This window comes from Bombus pascuorum, chromosome 8, assembly GCF_905332965.1.
Source record: "Bombus pascuorum chromosome 8, iyBomPasc1.1, whole genome shotgun sequence".
NCBI classification, from domain to species: Eukaryota; Metazoa; Arthropoda; class Insecta; order Hymenoptera; family Apidae; genus Bombus; species Bombus pascuorum.
Genome location: NC_083495.1, coordinates 6,532,106 through 6,559,389, shown reverse-complemented (window position 1 = coordinate 6,559,389; position 27,284 = coordinate 6,532,106). Strand labels below are relative to the sequence as shown.

Genomic DNA, 27,284 nt, shown 5'->3' with positions numbered 1-27,284 from the left:
AATGTGATCTTTCGAAATGTCCTCACCTCGATCTCGTTGAATGTGCAAAGTAGAATCTCGTAGATGTGAAAAAACGGTTCGACGTCGAACGGTTGTTTTTCTTTCTTTTGTCGTCTCCACTACCGTGGTATTCCTTCCTGTACGAACCAACAGCCTTGTTCTGCGATTCTTTACGCTCGTAGCACGTTTCGAGAGAGGAAACCGTAAAAAGGGAAACATCGTAGCTCGTTTAACGCGGCGGACAGAGACGAAGCGAGATTTTTATGTAACAAATGAGAACGAACGCGAGTCTGAAAAAGTGGAAACGGAACGAGGAAATATGAACGGGCAACGGGCCTTGTATACCGGTTTTTCATTGTATTTAATTATCGAGCGATGCTTTTGAGGAATATCCCTATCTGTAGAAAAGCAGGGCTTGACTCAAAAGATAAACAAGGCGGAGCAGCTCGTTTAAAATACATAAGTCAATGGGATGAAAGACGTTAAGACGTTCTATTTAATTCTTCTCTCTGGCTATTACATTACCACGGCAAGATAAAAAGCCACCTTCGTGGAAGAGTCAGCTCTTTCCCCATCGAAAAAGGATACCGCATCATTTGTAATAATAAGTAAACAGACCAGGGGAGGAAACACAAGGAAGTAAAATGTTTAACCATCCGCGTCTTCTTATTCTTTCCGCAAATCCTCCGTGAGTTTTTTAGCCTCTAAAGGCGAAATCTTTTCGAGGGTACGGGAGAACAAAGAAAGAGACTGCTTGTTCACTATTCATTTGCAGTGAGTTTCGTCCAGAAGACAGAGACTCGGGAAGACTAAGAAAAGGGAATCGTCTGGTCTTACGCGTCGCTGTATTGCCAGCTACGTTGCTGCTCCGCTAAAACTTCTCTGAGCCCGGTAATGTCATTTCGAAGTAGTTGGAAGTTACCATACCGTGGCTGTTCTTCCTATCTAACGTCGCCAGAAAATGTTTAAACCTGAGGCTCATTTTTGGTAGTTAACAGCACTTTCGCCATAAATCGTTTCGTTATAAATCATTTCGCGAAAAATCACCAATGAGTCAACGACATCCGACGAGATGAAATGTCATTAATTTTTTTCGAGTACGGAAAAAAAATTCCCTTCCAGAAAAATTTCCGAGAAGGATTAATTGGATATTCAAATGCAAAGGAAATATGTAATATTCCTTGAATGCTAACGACCACTTTTTTTTACGAGAAAAGAGAGACGGATGTTAATTTTGCACGAGATGGTTAATTAAAGCGGAATGAAGTAGACATTGCTGGTACAGGCCGCGGAATAATGTTCATTATTAAATGATTTATGACGGTCCATTAACCGAGCCTCTCGTTGACCTATGAATTTCGACGTTGTTGCGGCAAATGTCGATCCTTTTAAACACTATGTGTTTTAAGCGTGCTTGTTGTTGTCCGATGTACTTGATCGAGCAAAATTGCTCGAGCAAGATTGCGCGACCAATTTGGCAAGGCTACAAGCTAACATAGAATTGATACAATCGTTCGTAAAAACGAGTGTGCCTCTGTAAAAATTCACGAGTGATTTAAAAAAGAAATAAAATGTCTAAATATCGATATAATTGTGTGAATCTAGCCAAAATAATCAACGAAACTTTATTAAGATTCATCGAGCTTCACTGAGCTCCGCTGAAAGCTCCCATTCAATGAAAAGTATCGATCGTGTCTAATTAATTGACTTTAACCCCTTTCTTTGCGATACCTAAGTGCGCCCCCGTATAGGATCGTTTCTGATGCCTAAAGGACCCCTGCGTACCAAACTTGGATGTCTCCAGGGGCATCCAGCAGTGGAAATTCAATTTCACTGGAAACGCGAGGCGAAACAAGATTTAGCGAGACGCACGATAGGTGACACGAGACACGGTGCATCATACTGTAAGACAAATATCGAACATTTCATGGCGTGTGACTTCCAGATCGATGATATCTACTGAAATCTAAATGTTTTATCGGTATCATACGGAATCAGAATGTTTGATATTTCTTGAAAACGACACCCGAATTTCCGGAGAACGAGCCAGGAACGTAGAATTTTGTGCTGAATTACCACGATATAAGTCGAAGAAATATACGCTTGTTGACATCTAAAAATACCTAGCTACACGAAAATGGATTGTGCTGGAGTTTATCATGGCTATATAGATGAAATATAGATCGAATTTACGAAGCGTTCAATTTTAAGAATACGACGTCCATTTTTACGAATTCCAATGCCCCTAATCTAGAACGTATGATCTGTAATACTCTGTAAACTTCGACCAAGTTGGCATTTCTATCTAAAAGCTCTTACTGGGATATACACAGACACTTTTATTCGAACCACAGTAGCACATCAGCTATAGCATTATACAGCAGCAGCTGCAATATGCAGCAAATTTGATTCAAATTTGACCAACACAATTGCGATAGACGTATCCCATTACAGTGCTAATGAAATTTCAAAATGTTTTGTATAACAAGTATCCAATTCATAAAGGAATACTTTCGTAAACCATTGTATACGGCAGAAATATAGTAACTGGGAACTATCCGAGCTGCATTTCGCTCGAACAACGTGGTCACGTACATATTACTAAGTGGAACGAAGGAGCTGTCCCGGTTGCAACTTCGTCGAATTGCATTAAGAAGTTCAATTTATCGAGTTACATCCTCAACTTTAAGATCGCTGGAATACTAACGACTCGGCAAGTCGCATTTTATTTCTCGCCTTCTCGTTTTGCGTTAACGAGCTGCTCGGCCCTTTCCTCCATCCATCGAACTTCGATCGTTTGAAAATGCGTTCGATAACGAACTTCGACAAAATTCTGAATATTTAAGCAAGACGTAAATTATGAAAGAAACGAAGCGTGCATGAACACGGGTAATTTTTCGCCAACAGAGTTAGTTGTCAGGAGGGAAAAGGAAGTCAGTAAAGTTTGCGGGCAAAAGGACGTCACTCGAAGAAACGAGACCGTCACAACCTTTCGCTAATTCTTCGCTTAAAATGTAAGACCTTTCCACTCCACTTTGTTGCCCTGTACTTTTCTGGGGATTACAGATGGCGTTCTTGCTTATTTTGCTCCTGTCGACATGTTCCTTGATTGCTCTGTTGCATAACATAGCTTTTTGCTTGACCACGTTTTGTTAGCTAATTTTATATCATAGAGTTTCATAAATAAAGAACCTCTTTCTGAGGCTTTTACTATCGCTAAACACCTTTTAAAAAATTCTGCATTTAAAGCAATAATAAGTAACGTGGGCGCGATTCTTAATTACTACAGTGGCAAATTCTAACAAGGAATTTCCATTATAAATTTAATATCTATATAAAATAAGTAATCATTAAATATTATATTCTCCCTTATTTTATTATTATATTTTCCCAACTTTTAATTCCTACTCTTAATTCCATATTCAAGTTGGTGCCGTGCATGAAAGTACGTGTCATACGCAATGAACGTATTAAGAAAAAGCATTGACGTAAAATTGAAATCGGAAATGACGGTACGTTCATATTTACCTCAAACTTCAGAAATTTTCCAAAGAAATAGAAAATAGAAAATAGAAGAGCACAACTGAATTAAAAATAATACAAAGAACCGAACGGAATTATGAATTAAATTTATTTCCTCTGACGTTTGAAACAACGACGGTATTAGCACTAATTCAAAGTTCGCGATTATCCTGTTGAAATTGTTAATTCAAACGAATAAAAAATCATAAATTAAATTGACTCACCAATCTTGACGACTGAGGGTAGCGCTGTGACGTTGAACAGCAGCTGAAGCACGAAGACGGTGGCTACCAGGCAGCCTAAATTCATAGCTCATCTCGAATGCTCACCGTTGCGGCCTCTCTTGTTGGCCCTTTACACGCACACCACCTCACCAATCACGTCCGAGAGCTGGCACACACGACGCTCCTGTGCATTTACCTGAAAGCAAGTTAACAAAGCTCGGATGAGCTTGCAGGTTCTCTGGTGCATTTCGCTGCGGCGACCACAACGCGACAATCGCCGGAGAAAACGCTTCGTACTGCGTGCACCGTACACCCAGCGATGACGCTAATGTATAAACTTCGCGTAATAATAATACGAGTTCCCTTAAACTCGCTTTCAGCGAATAGTCCATACTAAATCTTTCTTTGCTCCATACCCTGTTGTTCTTTAAATTTATTAATCTATTCTTTCTTGGATTTTAAATATATATCTTTATCGAAGGATTTTTTTGGAGGATTTTGCATGTAAGTAAGGAATTTCATTTTTACAACCATTCTGGATATTTAATTAAGGATTTAATTCTCGGCTTTTCATAATTCCCTCTCCATATTTCCCTCTTTAGTCTCTCATTAGTGCAGCTAATTTTCTACTTTTTCCACGAAACGATATTCGTTTCAAACAAACACGCTTTTTTCTACTAAATTGAAAATATATCAAAGTAATTTGACATACTACAATATTACAAGAAAAGTGATATTTTTCGAGCATATTTAAGCTCTTCTGGGTACAGTGCAATGTTAGCATCTCTCTATGGAATATCTCCAAGATTTAAGATTCCAGATCTTTTGTTAAATTATTCACGCGTTTATGAAACAAGGGTGATTGCCAATCCTACGATCGTAAATAATCACTACGACACAAAATTGGCGGAATAAGCATTGGCTCAATATGGCAGTCATATCGCTTTATGCTTTATTACAAGTCGGCTTGGTAATTACCGTAAATTAATGTGAGCAGATGTGCGAGCACGGTGGAACAGAATTACTGATTGTCGAATTATTCGTGCTCAACCATTTATTCGATATTCCGGATAGATCGTAGCAAATTACATGGACCAGGAAAATCTTTGTCGACATAATAAGAACCGTTTTCATTCAGTTTTTAATCCTGTCCAATTAACGCGTTAAAATACGTTTTTCATCTCCTCCATATAAATAGCTCATTCACGTTTATTCCTCCAAGCAGTTGCAATTATATTTAATAAAGATATTTAAAGTACTTAGTTCAAAGTACGAATTCATTCAGTAAAATATGTACGCGTTTCATTGACCCAACAGGATCATTAAATTCAGGGTTAAGATAGCGCTTCAAAATTTTTTACTTTTCCACGTACTAAACCTGAACTCGTACACTTTTTTATCCGGGAGCTGATATTTCTTGGCCAATTGAAAACTTCGTATTACAAGTTATACATTAGAAAGTCCACATTGGTACCACAGCGACTGAAAACGTGCCAAATTTCTTTCAACGGTACAGCTATATTTACGTAAATGCAGAATGAAAGAAGAGACTGCCCCGGCATGAAATACCGGAATATTTTCACTTTGCTCTGAATACGCTACAGTGACCTGTATTGCGTGCCTCAAACCAGACGCAATGTTTCTCATTGATCGTAGAAAGAGAAGCCGCGCGGCGATTCTACAAGCATTGTCGCAGAATTTACATTTTGCACACGACACCCAGAGCACCCTCCAGGTCGGAATTTATTGTTGCAAACATTCTCATTCGCGCTTACGTGTATTCCTGGCCTCGAGCGTAACGCCAGCCTTGTAAAATTGAAATTTATTCGCCGAATTTCAGCATTTTCGAAATCATTTGCAGCGGGGCACCACGCCACGCCTGGCACAAATGAAACGCATGAGAATTGGTTAACGCGATATTTGAACTGGCTCGATGGTGATTAGTAGCTCTTTTTTCAATCGTTTCTATTTGCGCGTTTTTGTATTATCCGTTGATTGATTTTATTCATTTAGCATTTTTGTCGTTATTAAAATTTAAATTTCCTCTAAAAATTATTATTGGAAATGTTTTTGCGCCGACTTGTTTCATTATTTTTATCAATCCAAAAATATTACCGAACATGAACAAATTTCGTTTGTTGTGTTATCAAAGATATCGCTATTATACAAGAAAAGTCAGTAACAATAATTTACGATTTCTAATTTGAGATTATTAAAGCTTTGCTAATAATATTAATTAAATTAGCAAAGAGCACCTAGTTCATTATCAACGCATCTTCTATGAAACGTGGTGAAACAAGACAACAACGAGTAATCGATAAAAGCAAAATGCAACAGTTGGCGATACACACCGAGCGCATCAATATCACCACGAATGTTAATGGACAAACGATATTTCGATATAAGTTTATCGACATTTTTCTGCAATTTCAATGTCACTTATCTAGCCGTAAAAAAGAAATGGACGATCGCTCTCTGTTTTAGCGGCAACTCGATAAATGGTTAGTCCGTTGGCTACCGTGCGACTCGTAGATAGCAGGGTCGAAGAATTTGTCTTAGGGATTTCGTCCAATTTATTTCACTCTGTGTCTCGGCCATTGGCCACCGTGTAAACTCGACCTCGTGTTAGTCACAAATCCTCCTACGACAATCACCAAGTACTTGTTACCTATTAGGAAGTAACAATTTCTTCTCTGAATAGATATAATCCATATCAAACGTACAGTGGCGCACGTCATTAAAAACGATATCCTTTCCTTATATTTTTCTCAATCATTTTATTTTCCAAATCTCAAGCGTATAAATTGCGAATTCCAGATTCCAGCTACACGGCGGTTCAATCGATGCGGAAGTACCTCATTAAACGTTATTCGGTGTCTCGAAAATAAAGCCGCGAAATTGCGTCATTGTCTGGCCGCGTCTATCGATAGTTGGTCCGGCTGATAGACTTTTTATTTGACTTTAATTCAATGTAACGATTGTTTCACGGGTTAGAAGGAATTCTAGGAAGTTGCGTGGCTTCTTACTGTCGTTTCAGAAGAAACAATGCAACGACTTTCGGCCGGCGATAACGCAACTTGGTGTATTCGAAGATTGTTTCAGACTCGTAGACTCGTTGGCGACTATCTTTGGGCTCGCTCCATTTTCGCGTTCGAGCTACGTTTTTACAACGCGAATTCGATGTCTACACCCACAATTTTTCTCCCCTGAATAATACTGGTTACATGTTAAACGAAAATAACATTTTCTCTGAAGAAAAATATGGGATGGTGGAATTGAAGCGTGTGTTGTTTGAAAAATTATCGCCGGTCGCGGAGAGGGAAGTATTATCACGTTATACAGTGATTTTTATGTCTTTCCCATGGTGTTTAAATCTCTCGTCTATTTGTGCTAACTTAGAAACGTAAGTATATTAGTTGATTTAACCGAGGTTATTTACACTGCCGACTATGGAAGAATATTTTGGTAGAATATTTTAATAGAAATGGGAATTTAAACAAACACCAGACGAAGACAGTGAAAGGGCAAAGGCGTAAATTTCGTGGTGAACCTTTGCAATTTCAACATCCCGGATTGTTTCACTGGAAAATAAACGAGCGGCAATTAGGCAACCCGTAATTAGAACAGTTCAGCCGAGAAAGTTGCACGTTACCGATAAATAACGTCTTCCTTTCTTCGAATGCTAACTGCGCTTCCAGGTGAAAATAATATGACCGTTAAACAAAAGGGATCCGAATCTTATATTTCTTCGATTCAATTTCATCGTGTCGCTTCATCCGGCCATAATTCGTATCCGCTATAAAAACGTTCTAATCGCATCGAGAAAGAGAAGAAAATAACCGATATGGAAGATAAGAAAAGTTTAGGAAAGAAAAGAAGAAGGACTGATCCATCCCACGCCACGCTTTGAATATCTCTTCTCTTCTTTCTTCTTTTATCTATCTGGACCCTTCTATCTCATCCCCTTGCTCAACACCTTTGTCAGCCACCCTTTCTTTTGTGATTTATGATTGCTCGAAGCATCTTGCCGAGATCATCTAGAAAGCCTCGGGATAAGGAGATAGAGGAAATGTTGGATCGACAGTTCTCTATCTTTCCTCTTCATCGAATAGAAACATGGTTATTTCTTTGGGGAAAAAATATACACTGTCTCACGAAAGTATTTGTATAGTTACTAGGGAAAACATCTATATCTACGTTGTATGTGTATTATAAAACATTTAGAAATTTCAATAGCACTGTAGTAAGACACGACCATTGGGATTATATCGGTCAAACTCGAAACTAATCTGAAAATATATACAAAAATTACAAGACATACAATTATAGTTTATTTTTTAAATTAGAAAATTGCTAATCTGCAATCGGAAATGGATGAGGAAAAATTCTCATTATAAAATGCAATGTTACGCGAATCAATTGTGAAGCAAGATATACACGCATCAAAGGGCCAGGAATTTTGCAATATTTCGCATGACGATCGACGGGAACTGATTTTCGCTTATGCGGGCGATTCCACAAAAGGTTCGACAGTAGATGGTTACGTCAGCTCTTACAATAGCTTCATCGATTGCGAGCATTGTCCTTTTTTTATCGATCGTGTTATCTAGTCACGTGCCATTGAAAGATTCGTGGAATTAGGCAGCGAGTCGTACAAAATAAGCGGGTAAAATATTTAAATACGTCGCCTGACTGAATATCAAATCCGGTCTGTGCTCGACGTTCAAAATTTATATTTGCTGCTTGTTGTTCTCTCTCTCTCTTTCTCTCTCTCTTTCTCTCTCTCTCTTTCTATTTTTTTTATTTCGGCGCAGTGCACCTCTGCCGTCATAAATCTAGAACTCGTGGAAAATTACGAGGCTAATATTTCGAGTCTAGTTTTATCATTATTCTGTCTCAACGTTACTTCGATTTCGTGACTTGGAATAAAAATATAGTTTAATAAATTCGGACAGGAAAAGGCTGGCAATGTTTCGCTGCGTCGCGAAATTTAATAAAGAAACCCGCCATGTTCCCTTCGTGTTTTCTTGTAACCTTCGTTTAAAAATTTGACGTCGCACTGATTACGGGGAAGCGCGATTCGTGGATCGAATTTAATTCGACTGGCAGTTCTACGGACTGTCGGCAGCTGATAGAGTACGTTTCCGTTTTGATCCACGTAGAAAAAGGAAAGAAAGAAAAATGATCAACAGGCTAAAGAATAGTGAAAACAATGTGAATGAAATATCTCTTGTATCTAAAATTATTTTTTGATAAATTCCTAAATCACACCATTTAAAAAAATTAAAAGCTCTTTCACTGTCTTTTCAAAAACATCTCAATAAAACGTGTAACTAATTATCAAGCAATCAGCAACTACGAGTATCTGATACAAATGGCGAAAATTCCAAACGTAATAAATGTCGCAATGAATCAACAGCGCTGGCTGCTTCAAATAAATTACATGGAGTAAACTACGTGCGAGTTGCTTGGTAGGCGTCATTTGTACCGGTTCGCCAGGCATAATTTATTCGCGAATTACGCGTCAATGCATCTGCCGTGCAGGAAAGCGCGACGAATAGTCAATTGTAAAATTGTTATTGGTGGTCCAAGTCTAAAATACGTCCTGCTACCGTAATTTACCTCGGCCCATACCCTTCGTCGCGACTCTCTCGCCGGGTAGAAGCGGTCGAACGACATTAAAGCTCGTACCATTGTTCCGACGTGTATTCACTCCGAACTTCAACCACGACCGATGTCAGTTGGCACAGGGTTGGCTGGGATAACCGACCAACCTATCACGCGTCAAAATAAACCTTGTTTCGCCGAATGCGCGGCAAGTCACGTGGAAAAAATATCGCGGATGAATACAGACAGCGTGAAAAAATACGGTGTCAGGATAGTTCACGTCATGTGAGCCACGGTTCTCCGATATTTACCGACGAACAAATCAAGTGTGGACACGTTCGTTTTACCAAGAAATTGGGCCAGATATGTTACGAGGTTCTGCGTGTGTTACGCTATTTCTCGTTCGTACATTTCGAGGGGTTCGTATTTCGATGATTATTAAAGTGTATATACTTTAACCTCTTACCTTGTTTGGAAGTTGTTTGGAAGAAAAATTCAGTCCTGCATTTCAATTTTCAGGTCGAAGAGTGTTAAATATAAATTACAGGAATATTCCGATGTTCGAAATAAAAATAACGAACACTCATATATGCAGGTTACTACTAAAAGAAGCATAGAGATCGAAACGAATTTAAGTGTGAGAAACAGGTTAGATATTATTGGCTTCGTCTTATTTAAGAACTCGAATCGGAGCATTCTATTGGATGTTCGAAGATATTCCGACCCAGATATTTAGTACCGCGAATAGCAATATCGCGTAAATAATTCGTATGTTCGACTGTTATATTTAATTGGTCGATTCTGTCGCCATATTTAATTTCGGTTTCTAACGGTCACTCAAGATCGACACTGACACTATGTGCTTTTTAGTTTTCACAAGTTTGCGTTTATTCAAATAGTTACGCAGTTTTAAACGATCTAAAACGTAGTAGGGAACAGGTTAAATGTACTCACGAAGCTTTATTGCGTGTGTCAAGTGTTGCCAATCTGCTGCGTAGGCCGAGGGACGCGGTGTCGTGGGAAATCGATGGATTTATCGATGGACACGTGACGATCGGTGGAGGATTTTCGAAAAGGTGGACGCAGAAGGGCATGCGTGGTCGGTTTCGTTCCCGCGGCACGCGTAAACATAACCTCTATGGCGGTCGAATTTTCATCGCGACGACGTAAACACAAACACCCTATCGAGGCAGCGGCCGGCGCGCGACTGCCACTGGTCCTTCGGCCGTCGACTCACGAAACTACCCGAAATCAACCGATCCGCGTTTCGAGCCGGCCACGTGCTCCTGCCTCTGTTACACATGCGCCTTCCCACGTGCTCCGTTTGTCCTATAAGGATACCGCTAAAGTACTAGTCAGACGCAACATTTTCTGTCTTCCTTTAATGGACTTTTAATTAAAATTTCTGAAATTGAAAGCATTATAACGCTTTTTAACCATTATGTTTATTGGTCTAACCGCGAAAAACTATGTTTCAATTTACAGCTGCATAGATTATTAAAGATAAATTAGATTTTTTATATTTTTGAAAGTATATACTATATAAATTCGAAATATTTAAAACAAAAACTGGATTACATAAGTAAAAAACTGATAACATATATCAATATAAAAATAAATACAGAAAATGAATAACATTTATCGAAAAATGTTATCGTTATTAGTATCAGTAAGACAGCTACTCGTATGTATATTTACCTATATCTACAGTTTTTAACAAAGCTAACGTTTCCTCTGGGAGCTGTCCACTACTTTTACATTTTAGATCCTTAAGCTACTTATTACGGGATATGAAGACACCAAGAGCAGATCCTCCATACATTCCTTCCTTAAACATTTTCTTGTATCATACTGCCTATAATATTTTATAGTTTTGTTTGTTGAAGCATGTGACAAACAATCAATGCTTATGAAACAATTGCTATTCTACTACAATAACTGATTTCTTTTTTTGGTCTGTTCTGCATTGTAATTCTCCACAGAACGTTCGCGAATTCGACTGTTTGATTTTAAAATTAAATTATACAGGAAGTTACAAAATGTAACATTAGATTTTTACAAAAACCAAAGGACTGAATGTGTAGTATAAGACGGACATGAAATTTTGACCAAATGTTACCAAACCACATAGTTTTACTTAAAACATCAAAATACATTTATTAGAAAATTGGCTATTAGGTATTAACTGAGTCTGTTCGTTCGTCTAATCAAATTTTTTCAAACTGTCTGTTGCAAAGTCTAAGTATGGATGTTTCTTTACAACATTTGTGATACATGAAGTAATTCATTGTAAATAACATCACTTACTAGAAGAAGAAATATCGATCGTTAAATGGTATTCTTGAAGACGGTAGAAATTGCTTAGTTTCGTTTGTATATTACCCTACTTAAACAATTTTCATAAGTAAATAGCAACCTAATTAAGGATTTAGGAACTTAATAATACTGAGCATTCTGTAATAAAAAATGACAATTTTCGATAAATATTTCAATTTAAATGTTTGAAATCTTAAATAAAATAACGGTTTCCGACGAATTTTTTAATTTAAATATCTGAAATTTAAAACAATATGTTTTTATACGATTTTCTAAATTTTAATATTTAAAAATTAGAACGATATTACGTTATTCAATGAATATTTCAATATAAATATTTGAAGATTTTGGAACAGTATAAATATAACTTTTTTATTAGCTTGAAGAAGAAAAAAAACAGAAATGAGTTCTGATTTATTTTTCGCCTATTTAGAATTTCATTTTATTATTTTATTTTTAAAATATTAATAATTAAATACGCGATGATATTCTATGAATATTAGATCAAAGTGTTATACAGCTTGCACACCATGTAGAGATTTATTGATTTCAACTATAGAACAAAGTTAACAACTTCTCTTTCTTACTTCCTTCTTCCGCCACAACTTGGCCACAGGAAACGGTAACGACTTTTCAAGTAACGTTAAAGTAAAATTCATTTTTCGGAGTGGCGAACGGTATTCGACAGTAAGCAGAAATGAAATTGGCATGACTTACAACTTTTACCATTGGGTACCGTTATACAAACTTCTTTCTATTTTTTTCCACCGCAAATTTAAATTGACTTTTTGCTCTGCTGCGTATAATTCGGCTTGTTAAATATTTAACGAAATCCAGAGCCAGGCATCTGTAAATAATCTTATCTCTGACTAGATGAAAATTTCATAATAATTTCCCATTATTTACGCTAAAGATTTATAAGGCGAAAGTGGTTGCAGAAGTTCATGAGAGTTTTAAGGAAACCTAGCAGTCGCCCAGATTAATTAGGACCAGACAAACAGAATTTTATATCCGTCTTTAAAACTTTCTACTCTTCCTCCGCGAAGTTGATGCAATTCGAATCTCAGAACTCCTTGCATTAATGTATGTGCCCGTTATACTGATCGACAAGGCTCCACGAAATCGATCAACGTCTCCACTGACACCACAGTAGAGTGCATCAATTTGATGTACGTTCATCTATATCCTACGTCATAATAAAATGAAAGTAATATTAAAAACACAAACTCCCTATGAGTCGCTCGGTACATCCTCACTACGCGCATCGGCACAACCTTTTTTAAAAGTAAACGCTACAAATCGATTTAGAATCGTCGTAGCACACGATCTGTTGGGACGTGGTGATGACATATCCGCATATGTTCGATTTTGTCAATCGGATATGGAATTTTAGACGAGAAAATTAGTTTGTATTATCGACAAAAAATGGTCGTGCTTATAAATGGAAAAATTATTGCACGCCGATTTTCCTTTTTTAAGATCAAAGGGAAGGTTAAAAAAGAGATGGTTCAGGGACGTCAAGATTTTATGAGAAAATACACGCGAGAAGCTTATACGAAAGTCTACTAGTTATTACCTTTTTTACCATCTATCTCTCCGAACACATGCAGGAATAAGGAACACGTGTCGTAAACTAAAAGCAGATTTCAGCAACTTGCATATCATAACGTACGACCTATATATAAGACGTCTGATTACCTGTAATAAATATTTGGATATTTGCCTCTATCTTATAACAACTTTTACTCCATTACTATTAGCAATTTAAAAAAGATAACAACATTCTATAAAAACAAAATGCAAACTGGACCAGAAGTGACGAATGACTTTCACATTTAAAAGTCTAATTAGACCAGAAGTGACCAATGACTTTTATATTAAAAAGTCTAATTAGAAGAGAAGCGTGAAAGGAAGCTAATTATAAGAACAGAAATATTTAAATTCTTAAAGACATTCATGCCGATTATTCGAAAATTTTATAGAGAAGAGAATTACGTACAGTTTTGAACATATTCGATGACTTAGGCAGCGATCGTTAGAGGTGAGATTTTCAGGATGTCGCCAAAGTTCTCCGTGGGGTAACTGCACCCCTAACTTTGCCTGGTTGTGTAACACCGACGGTGTGCAAACAGAGCAAGCACTGGGCGCAACAGGTCGCATGACATTTATATTTCCGTGTAGATCAGGACTACAGTTTAGCCGGGACACAAACCCGTTGATAAAACGTAGGAATCGTGCTTTCGAACTGTTAGCTACAATCCCGAGTGAACGAGATAGTTGCTTGTATATCCGAAGGATGGCGACGCGCTCGAACTCGGCAAATGCTTCCTCCGCGACTTTCACCGATTCTTTTACGGCCACATCGGCATATGGAATTCCATTTTTTCTTGTTTATCTATACGACCTATAGAAACGCGCTACGGAATTTCATAGCTTTAAAATTCGCTTTCCATACACTTAAATATTGTTCTACATGTTGAATTCCAATCCTCAACGACCACTTCCGGTTCTGCAGCTGTATGTCGCTATAAACTTCTATATGAATGTTAATATTTTGTTTTTTTATGGTAGAAGTTTATTACAATTTCGTTACTTTAAAAATTGTTTCTTTTCAAATCAAACAAGTATACCCAGTAGAATCGGATAATGTTAAGATGAGATCGAAGATTTTAAAACGGAGGTCGAGTAGAAGGAAGAAACTGAAGTAAGAAAGTGGGGTGACGAGAAGATGACATTGCGGTAGGAGAGTTGTTGGCATGAGACACGGTTATCTCACTGCTTCAAAGCGAAAGCAAACTGCAGGCTTATTTAAAGCGGTGACTTCCGTATCCGACTTCCGTTCTTGCCCAGATTCCGCAGAATATCCGCAGGAAATTCCTGGTGCTTTCCGGCTACAATCCTGAAAGAATTTCATCACCACTAAAGAATACATTTTCTAGAAACAGATATTAGAAAGTGAACGTTGATTCTCATAAATTTATCGCTTCCTTCATCGACGTTCCACCGTTTCTTTCGTGCGATTAATTAACCAGTCGACTGGTTTTACACATTGTAATATGACAAGTTCGCTGAGAGGTTTGCACGGTAACTGATTAACACGACGAAGTACAATTCTGTGTTATATGTGTAATAGAAAGCACTGCAAGCCGGGCATAATGGGGAACAAATTGCCATCGCGTACAACATATCGTGTTATGAGACGAATATACCATAATATGGCCGATATAATTTATAACCGGCTTCAGGACGAAACCGTTCGTCCATTAAATACCATTTCCACGATCGACGCGCTAACACGATGACCGTTCTTCAGCTCGCAATGGCTAAACAGATGCGACCCACGAAACGGAATTACTAATTACCGGCCCGCAATTACGCGTAATTGCCCGGGCTCGATGGGAGGGAGTCAGCTTTTAATAATGGTCATATTCATAAAACGCATACTACACAACGTATATAACACAGCGTGAAAGTTTTGGAAACGGATCAAAGAAACTCTGAACGTTTTGCTGTAGGTACGTTGCGATAATCGTATTAGAATAATATTTACGCAGTTCGAAATAATAATCTGTCGAAACCCTTGAATCAACTGATACGTTGCGTACATGCATTAAACGTTTCATTCGCACGTATTTCAATCTTTCAACGAATTTTTCCAAGTTTCCTCTTTTTGAATCATCTATTTCCGGCGCTTTTTCAAACGCGTCATCGTATCGTTAGTTGCGTTGAGAGTAACAAGCTGAAGCCGACATCCCTGAAAACATCGATCAATCGAGCAAACAGACGTGCGAATTATTTGTTCATATTTCTTTTGCACTATGTTCGCAGTAAAATTTTCCTGGTGTTTTATTTAATTAGCATATCCTTCGAAGTGTCTTGGTCTTCTGGAAACGCCCGCATTCTCACACTTGATCTCGTATATGGTAGAAGTTACACGGTTCTTCTCGGGTAAATACTGATCACTCGATACGGATTTTCTCTCCACTGCTTTTACTATAAATTAAAAAATATTACTATCATCATAGATACATCGAACCAAAATATGATTCCTCCGTGTATCGGTATTGATAGGAAAAGCGATCTTGAAAAACGATAACGGTAACGAAAAATCCTGCAATGAAACCGATGCTCCTGAAAAACCGTCCGTTTTAAATGAAACCAAATTTATTTATTTATTTAACGGGCGTAGGTCGTTTGCTGTCGGATATTACATGAATTAAACTACAAAAGAGTACCATTTTTAAGTTACGATTTATACAATCTCATATAAGTTAAGCGAAATGCAAGGCAAATTACAATCGCGCAAGATATAGGTAAACATATGCATTACGATGCGATATAGTAATTACTCTCACAGTTTGACTTACAGTTTACCGTAGAAGAGAAGGAACATTTATGACAGTTAAAAAAATACGAAATTATGGTAGTTCAAAATGATTTTCTCTCGTTCTTTTATATAGAAATATGAATCATTTCGTGGATATTTATGAGAAATTCAAAGAAATTTATACAAAGATACAAAATATGTAAATTACCTATAGTATATCATTTCAATATAAATTAAATTAAAATAAATAAATTAAACAAATCTTTGATTACGAGACTAAATAATACTAAATAATACAATACGTTCTTTGTCGATAATTTCGTAAAAAAAAAAAAAAAATGTATGATTTATCGTTATTTATCAAGATTTGCGTAGGCTTTATTGGTCAGGGCACTAATAAAGGCGGTGATCGGCAAAGCGGGGCGGCATCGGTGCTGGTTAATTTGGCTTGGTGCCCTTGATTAAACGTCTGTCCCTTATCGGGATTCGAGTACGCCGTCCGCCTATAACCCTTCCGGTATGCTGGCTGAAAATTTATCGGCCGGACGGTGGCAAGGGTGTCGCCCTGGTATTGTTTTTCCGTTATCTTCAGTATGGTTTAGATTACTCGTGCTTCCGTAGTCGGTGCTCGCGACGAGGTTGCCGACCGGAACAATCACGGGCGGCAACGATGTCTGCCGTGTGCCAAACGATAAGCCGCCAGTTAAGCTCGACACAAAAGCGCTCGCTACTGTGTAATAGCAAAGTACTCTGCCCTTGGAAATATTATACTGATGAAAAAAGAACTAATCAATCAACTTCGAGGTCGATTTATTTGAAAATGATTCCTCAAGCAGTAAAGAATTTCGATATAACTTGAGATTTAAAAAATTATACAAGATCAAGATGTGGAAGAGTAAGAATTAAAGATACTTCCTGTTTCGTTTCTTTTTAATTGAACTACTGCAGACTTTGATCGATCGATTCTTCGACGAGGAAGGAAGTGATATAAAATCAGAAGTTAACGTTTATTTAATGGAGGTGGGATTCGACGGTTGCCATGCTATTTGAAAGTCAAATTAAACGAGTAAAGAAAGGGTAGAGACGATCGTAACGAGAATGAATGGGAAACCGATGGTTGGAATCGCTGAAGATCGATAAGAAGTGCTGAAAACGACGCTGAGGACTCGTAAAACGAAGAAAGGGAAGAATGCTATATAGCAGATAGGATCTGTCATACTTTCACTCGCAAGAGATTCGATTTGTCTCGTTCATCTACCATTCATTACTCGAGTAACGAACATTTCCTCGTACTGAAAGTTTACATTAATTCGTCCCGATTTCAAAACAATCACGAAACTCGTCGATTTAAAGGACTCAACGACACCGAAACGAAGAAAGTCCAATTAACAAGATAGATCGCGTCTTGCATATTACAACGCGTCGTACGGCGTGCGAAAATCTGGTTAAACGCGTGTACACCCCATTTCCGCTGACATCCTACTCACGGACTTCCGTTGTTATCAGATTCCGAGCGTAAAGTCGACGCGTTATCCGCGATGCTGGCAGAGTCACGAACTTCCTATGAATCTGTGTTTCTGACTGGCCCGGCCGCGTTACGTATCGCTACCACGTCGAAAGCTTCTGTTTTCCGATCGAGACGTCGAAATATCACGCAACGACTGGGTTTCTTCCTCGAAAGTAACTACTTTTGACAAATTTCGCTCGTTCTCAGACTCTAGCTGTATTTCTACGAGCTAACAAACACACGTCACGCATACCTGATATCTTTCTTCTTTTATCATTTCCTTTCTTCCCTGTCTTTCGTCTTCTGTTCGTTTTAAAGGCAATCTTTTCCAAGACAACGACGACATTCCATGCAATCTACCGTAACGACCTTTGATGTCGAATCTCCTCGTGGCCAATGAAGATAATGTTCGTGTCTCCTGTCCGTGAACTGAGTCGATAGTATCTCATGATAACGAGAGAAAAGAATTCGTTAACGAGCCCCACGAGCACGAGTCAAAGGGTGGGTGGAGTTTTGCGTGCGTGGTCGGCCAAGGTGTCAATGTTAATTGCGTCCAAGAACTTTCACGTCTTGAACAATTCCGAGCTGTCCCGTCGTTACGTCCATTCGTTTCAGATATTCGACAGCATCGACGTTGATCTGTTTCAACAAGTTCTCTAGGATATGAGCGCGGCGGTGCTGTCAGCCACGAAGAATAGTTCAGCTTCCCTTTTCGCTGAGAACAATGATATTTAAAGGCATTTCTCGTAGCCAATTCGACAGCGATTTATTATCTAACCGCGAGAGAGAGAGACTTACAAATTCAGCGCATTCACCGCGGGCCACCTTGTCAGGCGAAAATCACGTTTCTCCTTCAAATTCACCTCAGAAATTCGCATCCATCAAAGTCTTCCTTTCCGCTTCCAAATTTATTCTGCTCGTCCATTTCGAAAACTTCGTCCATTAATATCGCTTGTTGTCCCGTTAAATATCAAACCTAGAATTTTAATTGTTCATGTGGTGCCGGGACTGAGTCCGACTGGCATATCAAAGTGTACACCACGAAAATTATGAAAATGTGTTATTATTCGCATACTGGTTGATTTCAGCGTATGATAAAATTGTCATTTTGGCCGTGATATCATTTTCGAGAATTCTAGGACCTACGTTGTCGTAGATAGCGCATTAGCGCAAAGTGAATTCAACCTCCCTCGGAGCGCGTTACGCCATTACGAGAATTACCAACGCGACTGCATTGCCTCTCTCTGTTTTTCTCCGTGTTACCGTAAAATTGCCCCGTTTATTGGGATTCATTGTTGTCCTCGTTCGGCGGCGCGCTCTGCCGTATTTACACGAGCTGCAACACACCAATCGGACGAAGAACGGGATGAGTGTCGGCTGCCAGTGTCGAATTAATTTCCGTCGTGCAGCATCATTGTCGCGCCCCCTCGGCCCGATAAACGTTTTCGAGAGACGTTACCGTTTCAATCCCACGTCATAGTCGGCGTTTTACCGAATAATAGCTTCTCAATAAGCTGAAAATATTGTCGAGCTCTTTGTTCGCGATCATAATTAAAGTTTCAATTTCTTTTGTAAATAGTAACTCATTATCGATGAATGCGAAACACGCTCCGTGCGTGATTTATGTGTGAAAGGAGAGAAGGACGCAACTTCCACGCAAAATACTCCGCTGCAAAGAGTCTCTTTTGTTACGTTTTCAACGGCGTTTCATTAAACGACGCCATTCTGCTAGGGATGTTTATGTCGTTCGTTGAATCAGGTATTGTTCACTTAACTGGCACGATCCTAGGTGTAACATTCATTTAATGGGCACGATGGGGGCAAAATTGCAGCGAATCATGATTTCGTCGGGTTCCATAGAATTTCACCCCGGGGCCAGGATAATCGGATTCTCGTTGGGAGTGCTTTCATGCGATTCATTAGAGCGCCATTTATATTTCTCGACGGTGAAAAACGAATCAATCGGGCAAAGTATGTTTAATGGCAGCCGACCTCACACGATCTTCTGTCAAATACCAGTTCTAGCGATCGAATTTTCTACATAACATATAAACGAGAAACTAAATAAAATCGAGAGGAAAAAATGGTAGAAGAATTATGTTATATCGTATACTTAAAACGATAAAGACGAAACGACGTCGCGTAACGAGTTTTTGTCGCAACTGTACCTGGCAACGTGCTCCAACTTTTTCGTAAAAAGTTGTTGTTCCACGATAAAACGATACGCCAGTTAACATTGTTTACGGCTCGTTCGATTCCATAAAATCAATAGACCAGTACGACGCGTCGATTAAAAAATATTCCAACATCGCGACCATTTTACCGCGATTCAACGAGCCTATCATTTTTATTCGTTCGATTGAATTACGATCGGTTGCTTATTCTCGAAAAGTACGAACGCGTGTCCTTTCTCATCGACAATCTTAAATGTTATGAAAGCACACTGTCAGCACGTGACAATATCCACTCGTAAAGCCGTCCTTTATCTTTCTCTTATTCAGAGTTTCTCGTAATCTTACGGAAGTTTCATTTCAGGAATATTCAGGTGTTCAACAATCGTGTTGTTCAACTATAATCAAACTATACTTGTTTCTATTTCTTTTAATAAATTAATAAAAGCCGTGAGAATAATGCATCGTGCTCATCGCGTTATCGTTATCCACGTACAAAGATAAAAATTATGCATTTACGCGAAAATATTTACGAGTTAATTAAATATATAAGTGGAACCTTTGAGAATAGCAGCTCAAGACGTTTCAATTCACTTGCTGCCGTGTTGGTCGCTTAATAGAATCAGAAGAATTTCTCCGCAGTATTCGCCATGAACGGAAGAAAATTTACTTTTTCATGTTTATTGCTTGTCGTTTTACTGCAGGTATGTAAATTCGCATTTCCAAGTTGCCTGAATCGCAATGCATGTAGCTTGCTTTTGAGAGAGAAAGAGAGAAAAAATGAACGACGATTTTGATAACCGAGAATGAAGCATCAAAGGTTTAAACTGAAATAAACGAGACATAATGTTCATGCAAGAAATGCTGAACGTATCGCGAGCGCACGAGAAACTTTGCAATTTAAACGAGTTAACTTGTTTTTAATTTACGTCACTCCAATGTCCATGACATGATTCTCAACGATAAAATATATAATTCATCTTCGATCGTTACTCATGCGTCTCTTAACGGTGATATGAAAAAAGGAAACAGCAGTAAAATATCAATATTAAATGAAAAATAATTAAAGTACTCGTATTTATTTTTCAGATGACCGAATCTGTTACTGAAAATGTTTCAATCAACAAAATTCTATCGGTATTTAAGGATGTAATTTTACCGCAATTACGGTCAACATCCAGTAAAATCGCGAAGGAGTTAAACATTCAACAGACGTACGAATCAAAAACTACTACAATGCCACCACCACTTTTTATGCAATCCAACACACCTTTGGCAACTAGTAACTCGGTAAATGATATTAATTACATATCAGATGGTATAAGTATGAATAAAATAAATATAAATAGTTCTCTGAATTGTTTACTCTTGAAATAAACTATGTAAAACACGGTGATGATTTAAATGCAAGTTGATAATTAAGTGTATGGAATATTAATAAGTTCACGGACAGTAAAGAATACATATTATAACTTTTTAAAATTCTATCTATTAACATATTTAATAATGAGTTAGAATTGAATTCAGGACGGAAATTGTTTTCGAATGATTACTTTCATCTTGTGGACACAAAGAAATATAGAATGATCGAGAAGAGTTTGAAACATAGAACAGATACGCGAACGTTTGCAATCTAACATAGAGTAAAAGTTTATAGTGACTTGTTTCCACAAAGTTCGTTTGCCTAGTGAAAGCCGCCTGGTAATAATTGAGTTTCAAGCTTAATCGTACAGTTTAGGTTCGGCTTGTTTGCCATGATTTAACCCAAACTACAGGTTGCGCCATACGCCAGATCGCTCCAATCGCAAGTCGACTAACTAGATAAACATGATAAATATAACTTCGTTAAATCGCTGCGCTGTTGTTTGTAACAATACAGAAATTCATCGACGTCGTAATTATAGGATAACATGCTTAGGATAACACGAAATAGATTGTGCCAAAGCTCGAAAGTACGTCGTGCATGCAATGATTCACGGAACTATCTGCAATTACTATACAATACTACTATACTTGTATACTATAAGTATACAAAAACGTCTCATATTTGTGCGTTGTGCAAAACATTTGAAAATTTAATTAGAATCTTAAAGAGACGCGATTATATCGATGAAGTTCGGAACAAGCCTGAAGATGAAAATAGAAGTTGCAAGATATTTATTCCAAATATACTCTCCGCAGAGATTATAAAAATAATTATATAAAAGTTTCATGTATACAGATTTTCGGATTTATTCCAAATTTTACTAACAAAGCCGTAACCGTGTCTCATTTCAATGCTAATGAGGTTCCAAGAGATTTTCCATATATATCGATCAATTCAACAAAACTGGTTTATAAACAATTCAACGAAACTGGTAGAAATTGCAATTGCAGTTTAAAGTTGCATCAACGTGTCCCCGTTTCTATTACGTTATCGAGTATCGTTGCGAAAAGAACAAGTTAGCGGGGTGGAAAACAGTCAGGAAGGAAAACAGATAGAACTGGCTCCTTACTTATGCACGGTTTTATTAAATACAAAAATCGAGGTACTCAAACAGATATAGAAAAGTGGTAGCTATTGTATTCAATGATTGTACACAGGCAAATAACGCAGCGGCCATCAATGCCAACCGCTTGCAGCGTTGGTCCCAGTGGTTGTCCTTGCACAACTTTTCCCTTCCTTGTCTCGTGTCGGCGCGATCGCCAACGCAATGTCAACGAATGCGCTTGTCTAGCCACGTTAGCTCGTGTAAAACCCACCTTAGAAAGGCCCGATTCGCCAATCAACTGTCTCTATGGCCGCATGGCATCGACCGGTTTCTCACAAGCGATTTGATTTTTCTTTTACAGAAACAACAAGCGACGAGTAAAGAAACGGACGTACAAGGGAATAAGCAGTTTGATCTACAAATGGTACAGAGGAACCTTAAGCAGCAATGGGGATGCGCTACCGGTAGAGACGGACCCCGAGGGACCGGAAACTATCGCGGGCGGTGCTGTTCCTGTTGATACGACAACGTTACTTAAGGGAGTCTCGCCGAGTGCGATCGTACCTAGAGGTGAAATCAAATTAATTCTCGCTGATGCGAAGGCCGTCGAACTTCCGGAAGTACTCGTCACCGTACTCGAGCTCGATGCTGAACCCTCGATCCTTGTTGGCTCTGTAGTATCTGCAAATAAATTTCGTTACATTGGAATAGAGCATATGTAAATAGTATCGATGTCACACGGTCCCAGTAACATAATTACTGTTGATCTTCCAGGTTCTAGATGAGGTTGATTTAGTGGGTTGTTTACAGCTCGAAGCTTTAATCAATTCGAAGGCAGATTCCTATCACAAAACGATCTCTAGCAGCTAGTATCTTTTCCATTTTGTATCGTGGAACAGGACAGGTGACAAAGTTCGTTCAACATAACGCGCCCCTAAATATTACTCTCTATCGTATGAAATGTCTAATATCGTTTTATCGACTTTTTACTCCTTCTTTTTCAACAAATATCCTTTGTCTTTATAGATAAATATATGTATCAATTACTATATATAATATATGTATCAAGACTGGGAATTTTCTCTTTTTAATTGTTACGTACATATAGACGTATAGATACATTTTTTTAAGGATTTAGAAATAAATCTTACCTGACGCTAAACCAGATACATCACTGGTTTGTTCAGCACTTATGTTGCTTGAAACCGACACATTGGCGACCGCACTGGAAGACACGCTGGCAGATTCAACGGTTGCCGAAGCAGCAACACTAGCAGCAGTCACTGCTTCAAGTGTGGAAGCTTCAGCGCCAGCCGGCACCGGTACCGGTGGAACGGTTGGACCAGCGATGATTATAGGCCCGGTGGAGGGACCTATTACGGCGTTCGCTGACGCTATGCCTATTGTTTCACTAATTGCCGTGGCCGTGACGTTCGTCGATGCTTTCGTGGTCGATGATTCTTCTGCGCTTTCGATTGCAACAACCGCCTTCGCTGACGCTGCAACGGCGCCTTTCTTTGTTTCTGCTTCGGCTGACGCTGCGTTATTGGTGTCTGCGATAGCGACTGAATTGTCGGATGGCGCTACTAGCGTCACCGCGCCAGCCGAAGCTCCTTTAACGAGGACTGTATCTTCTGGCACAGCTGAGGCAATGGTTGGTTCTAAAAAAGAAAGAAAAGGAAATGAAAAGAAATACAAAATAATAACTTTAGCAACTTTTCATAACGATAGCAACTTTTATCTACTTTTCTCGTAATCGTTTTCCTGAATACGTTCAAATTTATGGATGTATTAAATTTGTAATGTGCTAAAGGAACGTGGTACAGATAAATTCTTGGCTTTATGTATCTCGTAAAATGTTCATGTTAATAGTAAGAGCCGGTACTGTTTGTTTATGTAAGTCGAATAGTTTTAAATATAGCCTTCAATTGATGGCGCCATAAATATTCAGATTGAATTGAAAATCCTTCTGAACAACCCTGGCTATTTCGTTACCTCTCTAAACTTTCTAAACCCCGAAGAACAATCGTGCCTTAACTTTTATCCCAAATGATAAATTACTTAGCGTCGTTGGAGATGGAGAGCTGGTTGCGAGAGTTCCTGGAGACACGATGGTCACTGGTCCGGAAGACGATCCCTCGACAACAGTTTTTGTTACGGGGCCAGCAACTATGGTTTGAGCTTTCTTGGCCGGTTCCGCGGGTAACAGGCTTACCGCAGGTGCGACTCCATAAACTGGTGCAACGAGCAATGGTCCCGCCGATTGTCCGACGCCCACTATTTCATGATAAGGCCAGCTGCTTGCGCGAACGGACGTTAAGAAAATCGATGCCACAAACCGTAACTGAAAACGGATAAGGCGTGATTTATTAAGACGAGCGTCAGAAACTATCACGTGGGACGCTGCGACACAATAGTTGAAATGCTTTCTTGTAATCTTACTCGTAAATATCTCTCCCAGGTATTAACTCAAACCTAAAAACACCTTCGCATCAACTCCAGTGAATATTACGATAATCAAGCGCATACCCTCCTGTATTACCCAACACCATGGAGAGAGAGAGAGAGTCTATCATTTGATTTAACGAATCAGGATTTGAACTTTGACCTTTGCCGAGCTCGATTCTATCGAGTATATGTACTTAGGTCCTAAATGCACGGTTTCTCTCCAAGTCTAACGCTCGAACGTCAGCTATTCACAACCACGTTGAGAACTTTCGAAATTACCATTCGAATCTGCGTTATCTCGTGCCAAATGGAAGCTATGTTTTGTTAACGAATGTCAGCTATTTCTTCTCGAGGATTTAACAAACGTCGACTGTAATAAGGATAACTAGATTGATCATAGTTTAAACATGATCTGCTGCCGTGAGTCGTGTTAACGAGACGGCTGATTCGAGAACAATATCCGACACGCATATACACGATTCAGTGGCCACGGATAGAATCACATACGCATCGCGAATTTGCATAACTCGGTTTTCCGGCAGACGTGCCGCGCATGAACACGTCATCGCTGCACCCATCGTTGCATCTACGTGGACAGCATTAGGCCAAATTTTTTTAACGCCACGAGCGCTTCCTCAGAGAAAGAATTCGCTCCCTTGATCATAGGTATTAAGTAACGATCGAAACTGATCGATGATTGGACTTGCGATGCAATTATAGAATTCGTAATGATGAGAAAATTTTGAAAAATATTGCGTCGATACGGTTCTATTATTAGATTCTAGGAAATCGTAATGATAAAAAAAGTTTGAAGATCGATCTTTCATAGCAGAGATTACAATTAGGAGAATAAATTGTTACGCGTTATTATATTTCCGTACTTTAACGTGACGAAATTTCACCGTCATAACTGTCAGACCATTATCACTGTAACGCGACAATTATGCGACGTATTTAAACGGAATCAATGGATTACCCATCTTAATCAAAGTTATAGAACGCGGCCATACGTTTCAATTATCCGACTGTCAGCTAACACCGCGGCGCTCTATATATCAATGAAACATTGGTCAGAGACGGGGACCCGTTCATATTTCACTGACGACACGAAAGTGCATTACGAGCTAACAGATTAAAGTTTTCTCATCAGGAACTGCTGCACGGATTCCCTCTATTTTCGTAACAATTTCTTCTTCGACTTGCTCGATGAGCTACGACAAAGTTTCTCAGCTTACCAGCAACTTCATGGCTCGGTCCGTTCGACAAATCCGTTTTTCTTTTCTCTTATTATCTCTGTATCCCGCGGAATTTTCCCGCCAGTATACCGTTGTCTACTGAACCATTTCGAACCGGCTTGAACCGTTATATAGTCCATTACGTATAACCTCCGATGATGAGTAAGGAAAAATGGTCACCGCGCCCTGTTTCCCTCGCAAAGATACAGACTCTTTGGAATTCCGTGCGCAGAAAAGCAGAACAAAGACGCTGGCCTGCACGGTCTATGCACGGAGTGCACAATTGCTATGACTTGTTGCAGACCAGTTCCCTGCCGACTACCACTTTCCACTATTAAGATGCGAATCGTATTTTGGAATGTTTTGCAATTTGCTTGCTTGGTGAGGAGTAAAAGTTACTCCTTTGTACTTTGATTCTTCTCTTGCGCGAGACGGCGAGCTTTGATTACGATGCAGCTACGTTTATTGAAGCGAAACTGTAGTTAGCGCCCGTTTAAATGAACACTTGTCGATTGAATCCACTTATCTGAACGCGAACTGCTATTATGCGAGGAATTATAGGCAGTGGAGAGAATGAGTGGACTTCTATTATAGAGTCTGCAATTATGCGAAGTGTTTGTTCCACCGATGGGATCAGATAAGTGGAATTCTACGATATACAGTGTACTTTTATCATTAAACAATGAAGACAGAATGAACAGATGCACTATCCATTACACAGAAAGCAAAGATTTAGATGTCCACGAACGTTGAAGATTTTCCTAGGATGAAGGAATCCTTTCCAAGAATTCTTAACTCTATATTTATCTCGTATCCAAGTAGTATCTTAGTAAAAAAAAATCAAGAACACGATGTGATGATTTACATCTTAGATGCAGATGTATTCTCATCCGGCACCTTGGAAGATGAAAGCTCACGAGAGCAGTCCTTGCAATCTGTTTCGCAAACGGATAATAAAATTATATTATCGAGTAGCGCGCGCACGTGGAATAAATAGCGTTCGGGGAGGAAAAATAGAGGCCACGTGAAAAAATGGAATTGGTGGCGCGTAGATACGGTCAATTGCTTTTGTATGTTGTAACATTTGACTAGACTTTCAAGGCAGCATTTCCTGCTTTCCTATATCGGTGATCGAACATTTTAGTCCATTGACCGCCGCGTATTCAAGGCCGTCTCACGCAAAATCGAAAGTCAGTTTCGCAACATCTCGCGCGAATTGCATCTTATAATCGAACCCTAAATTCAACCGCAGCTGATCTTTCTTTCTCCCTCTTTCGACCGAAACCTTGGGGTCGATCGTTAGACGTAACGAGGCGAGTATATGAACAACTAAAAGAAACATGTGGAATAAAAAAAGAAAAAAAGATCTATACGTAGCTGCTGTAAAATATGCAAATATATCCGTGGCCCCGTTCTCGGCGCGAAACTTCTGCAACATTCGCGCGCCGTTGCGTGC

At 38.9% G+C, this 27,284-nt stretch overlaps 2 protein-coding genes across 8 annotated transcripts in view; both read right to left on the bottom strand.

Moving 5' to 3' along the window:
- Nucleotides 1–10,590, bottom strand: part of LOC132910106 (glutamate receptor ionotropic, kainate 2-like) — a 121,873-nt gene extending 111,283 nt beyond the window's left edge. For all 7 annotated transcript variants that reach the window (XM_060965565.1, XM_060965567.1, XM_060965566.1 and 4 more), the window contains exons 1-2: nucleotides 10,308–10,590; nucleotides 3,747–3,942 (exon numbers count right to left, since the gene is read on the bottom strand). In XM_060965565.1, the coding sequence (XP_060821548.1) occupies nucleotides 3,747–3,831 (85 nt within the window). In that variant the 5' untranslated portion in view covers nucleotides 3,832–3,942; nucleotides 10,308–10,590. The remainder of the gene's footprint in view (nucleotides 1–3,746; nucleotides 3,943–10,307) is intronic.
- An 11,572-nt stretch (nucleotides 10,591–22,162) lies between these two features.
- LOC132909458 (uncharacterized) lies at nucleotides 22,163–26,331 on the bottom strand. The gene is made up of 4 exons (XM_060964310.1): nucleotides 25,829–26,331; nucleotides 24,207–24,489; nucleotides 23,297–23,806; nucleotides 22,163–22,826 (listed from the first exon to the last, which is right to left on the bottom strand). Exons 1-4 carry the CDS (start codon nucleotides 25,838–25,840, stop codon nucleotides 22,561–22,563), a joined length of 1,071 nt encoding a protein of 356 aa, XP_060820293.1. The 5' UTR covers nucleotides 25,841–26,331; the 3' UTR covers nucleotides 22,163–22,560.
- Between the last annotated feature and the right edge of the window lie 953 nt (nucleotides 26,332–27,284).

Coding starts and splice junctions, on each gene's coding strand:
- LOC132909458 (XM_060964310.1), bottom strand. Junction 23,807..24,206: donor TCCATCTCCAACGACGCTAA/GTAATTTATCAT, acceptor TTTCTTTTTTAG/AACCAACCATTGCCTCAGCT. Junction 22,827..23,296: donor TGTATCTGGTTTAGCGTCAG/GTAAGATTTATT, acceptor ATTTATTTGCAG/ATACTACAGAGCCAACAAGG.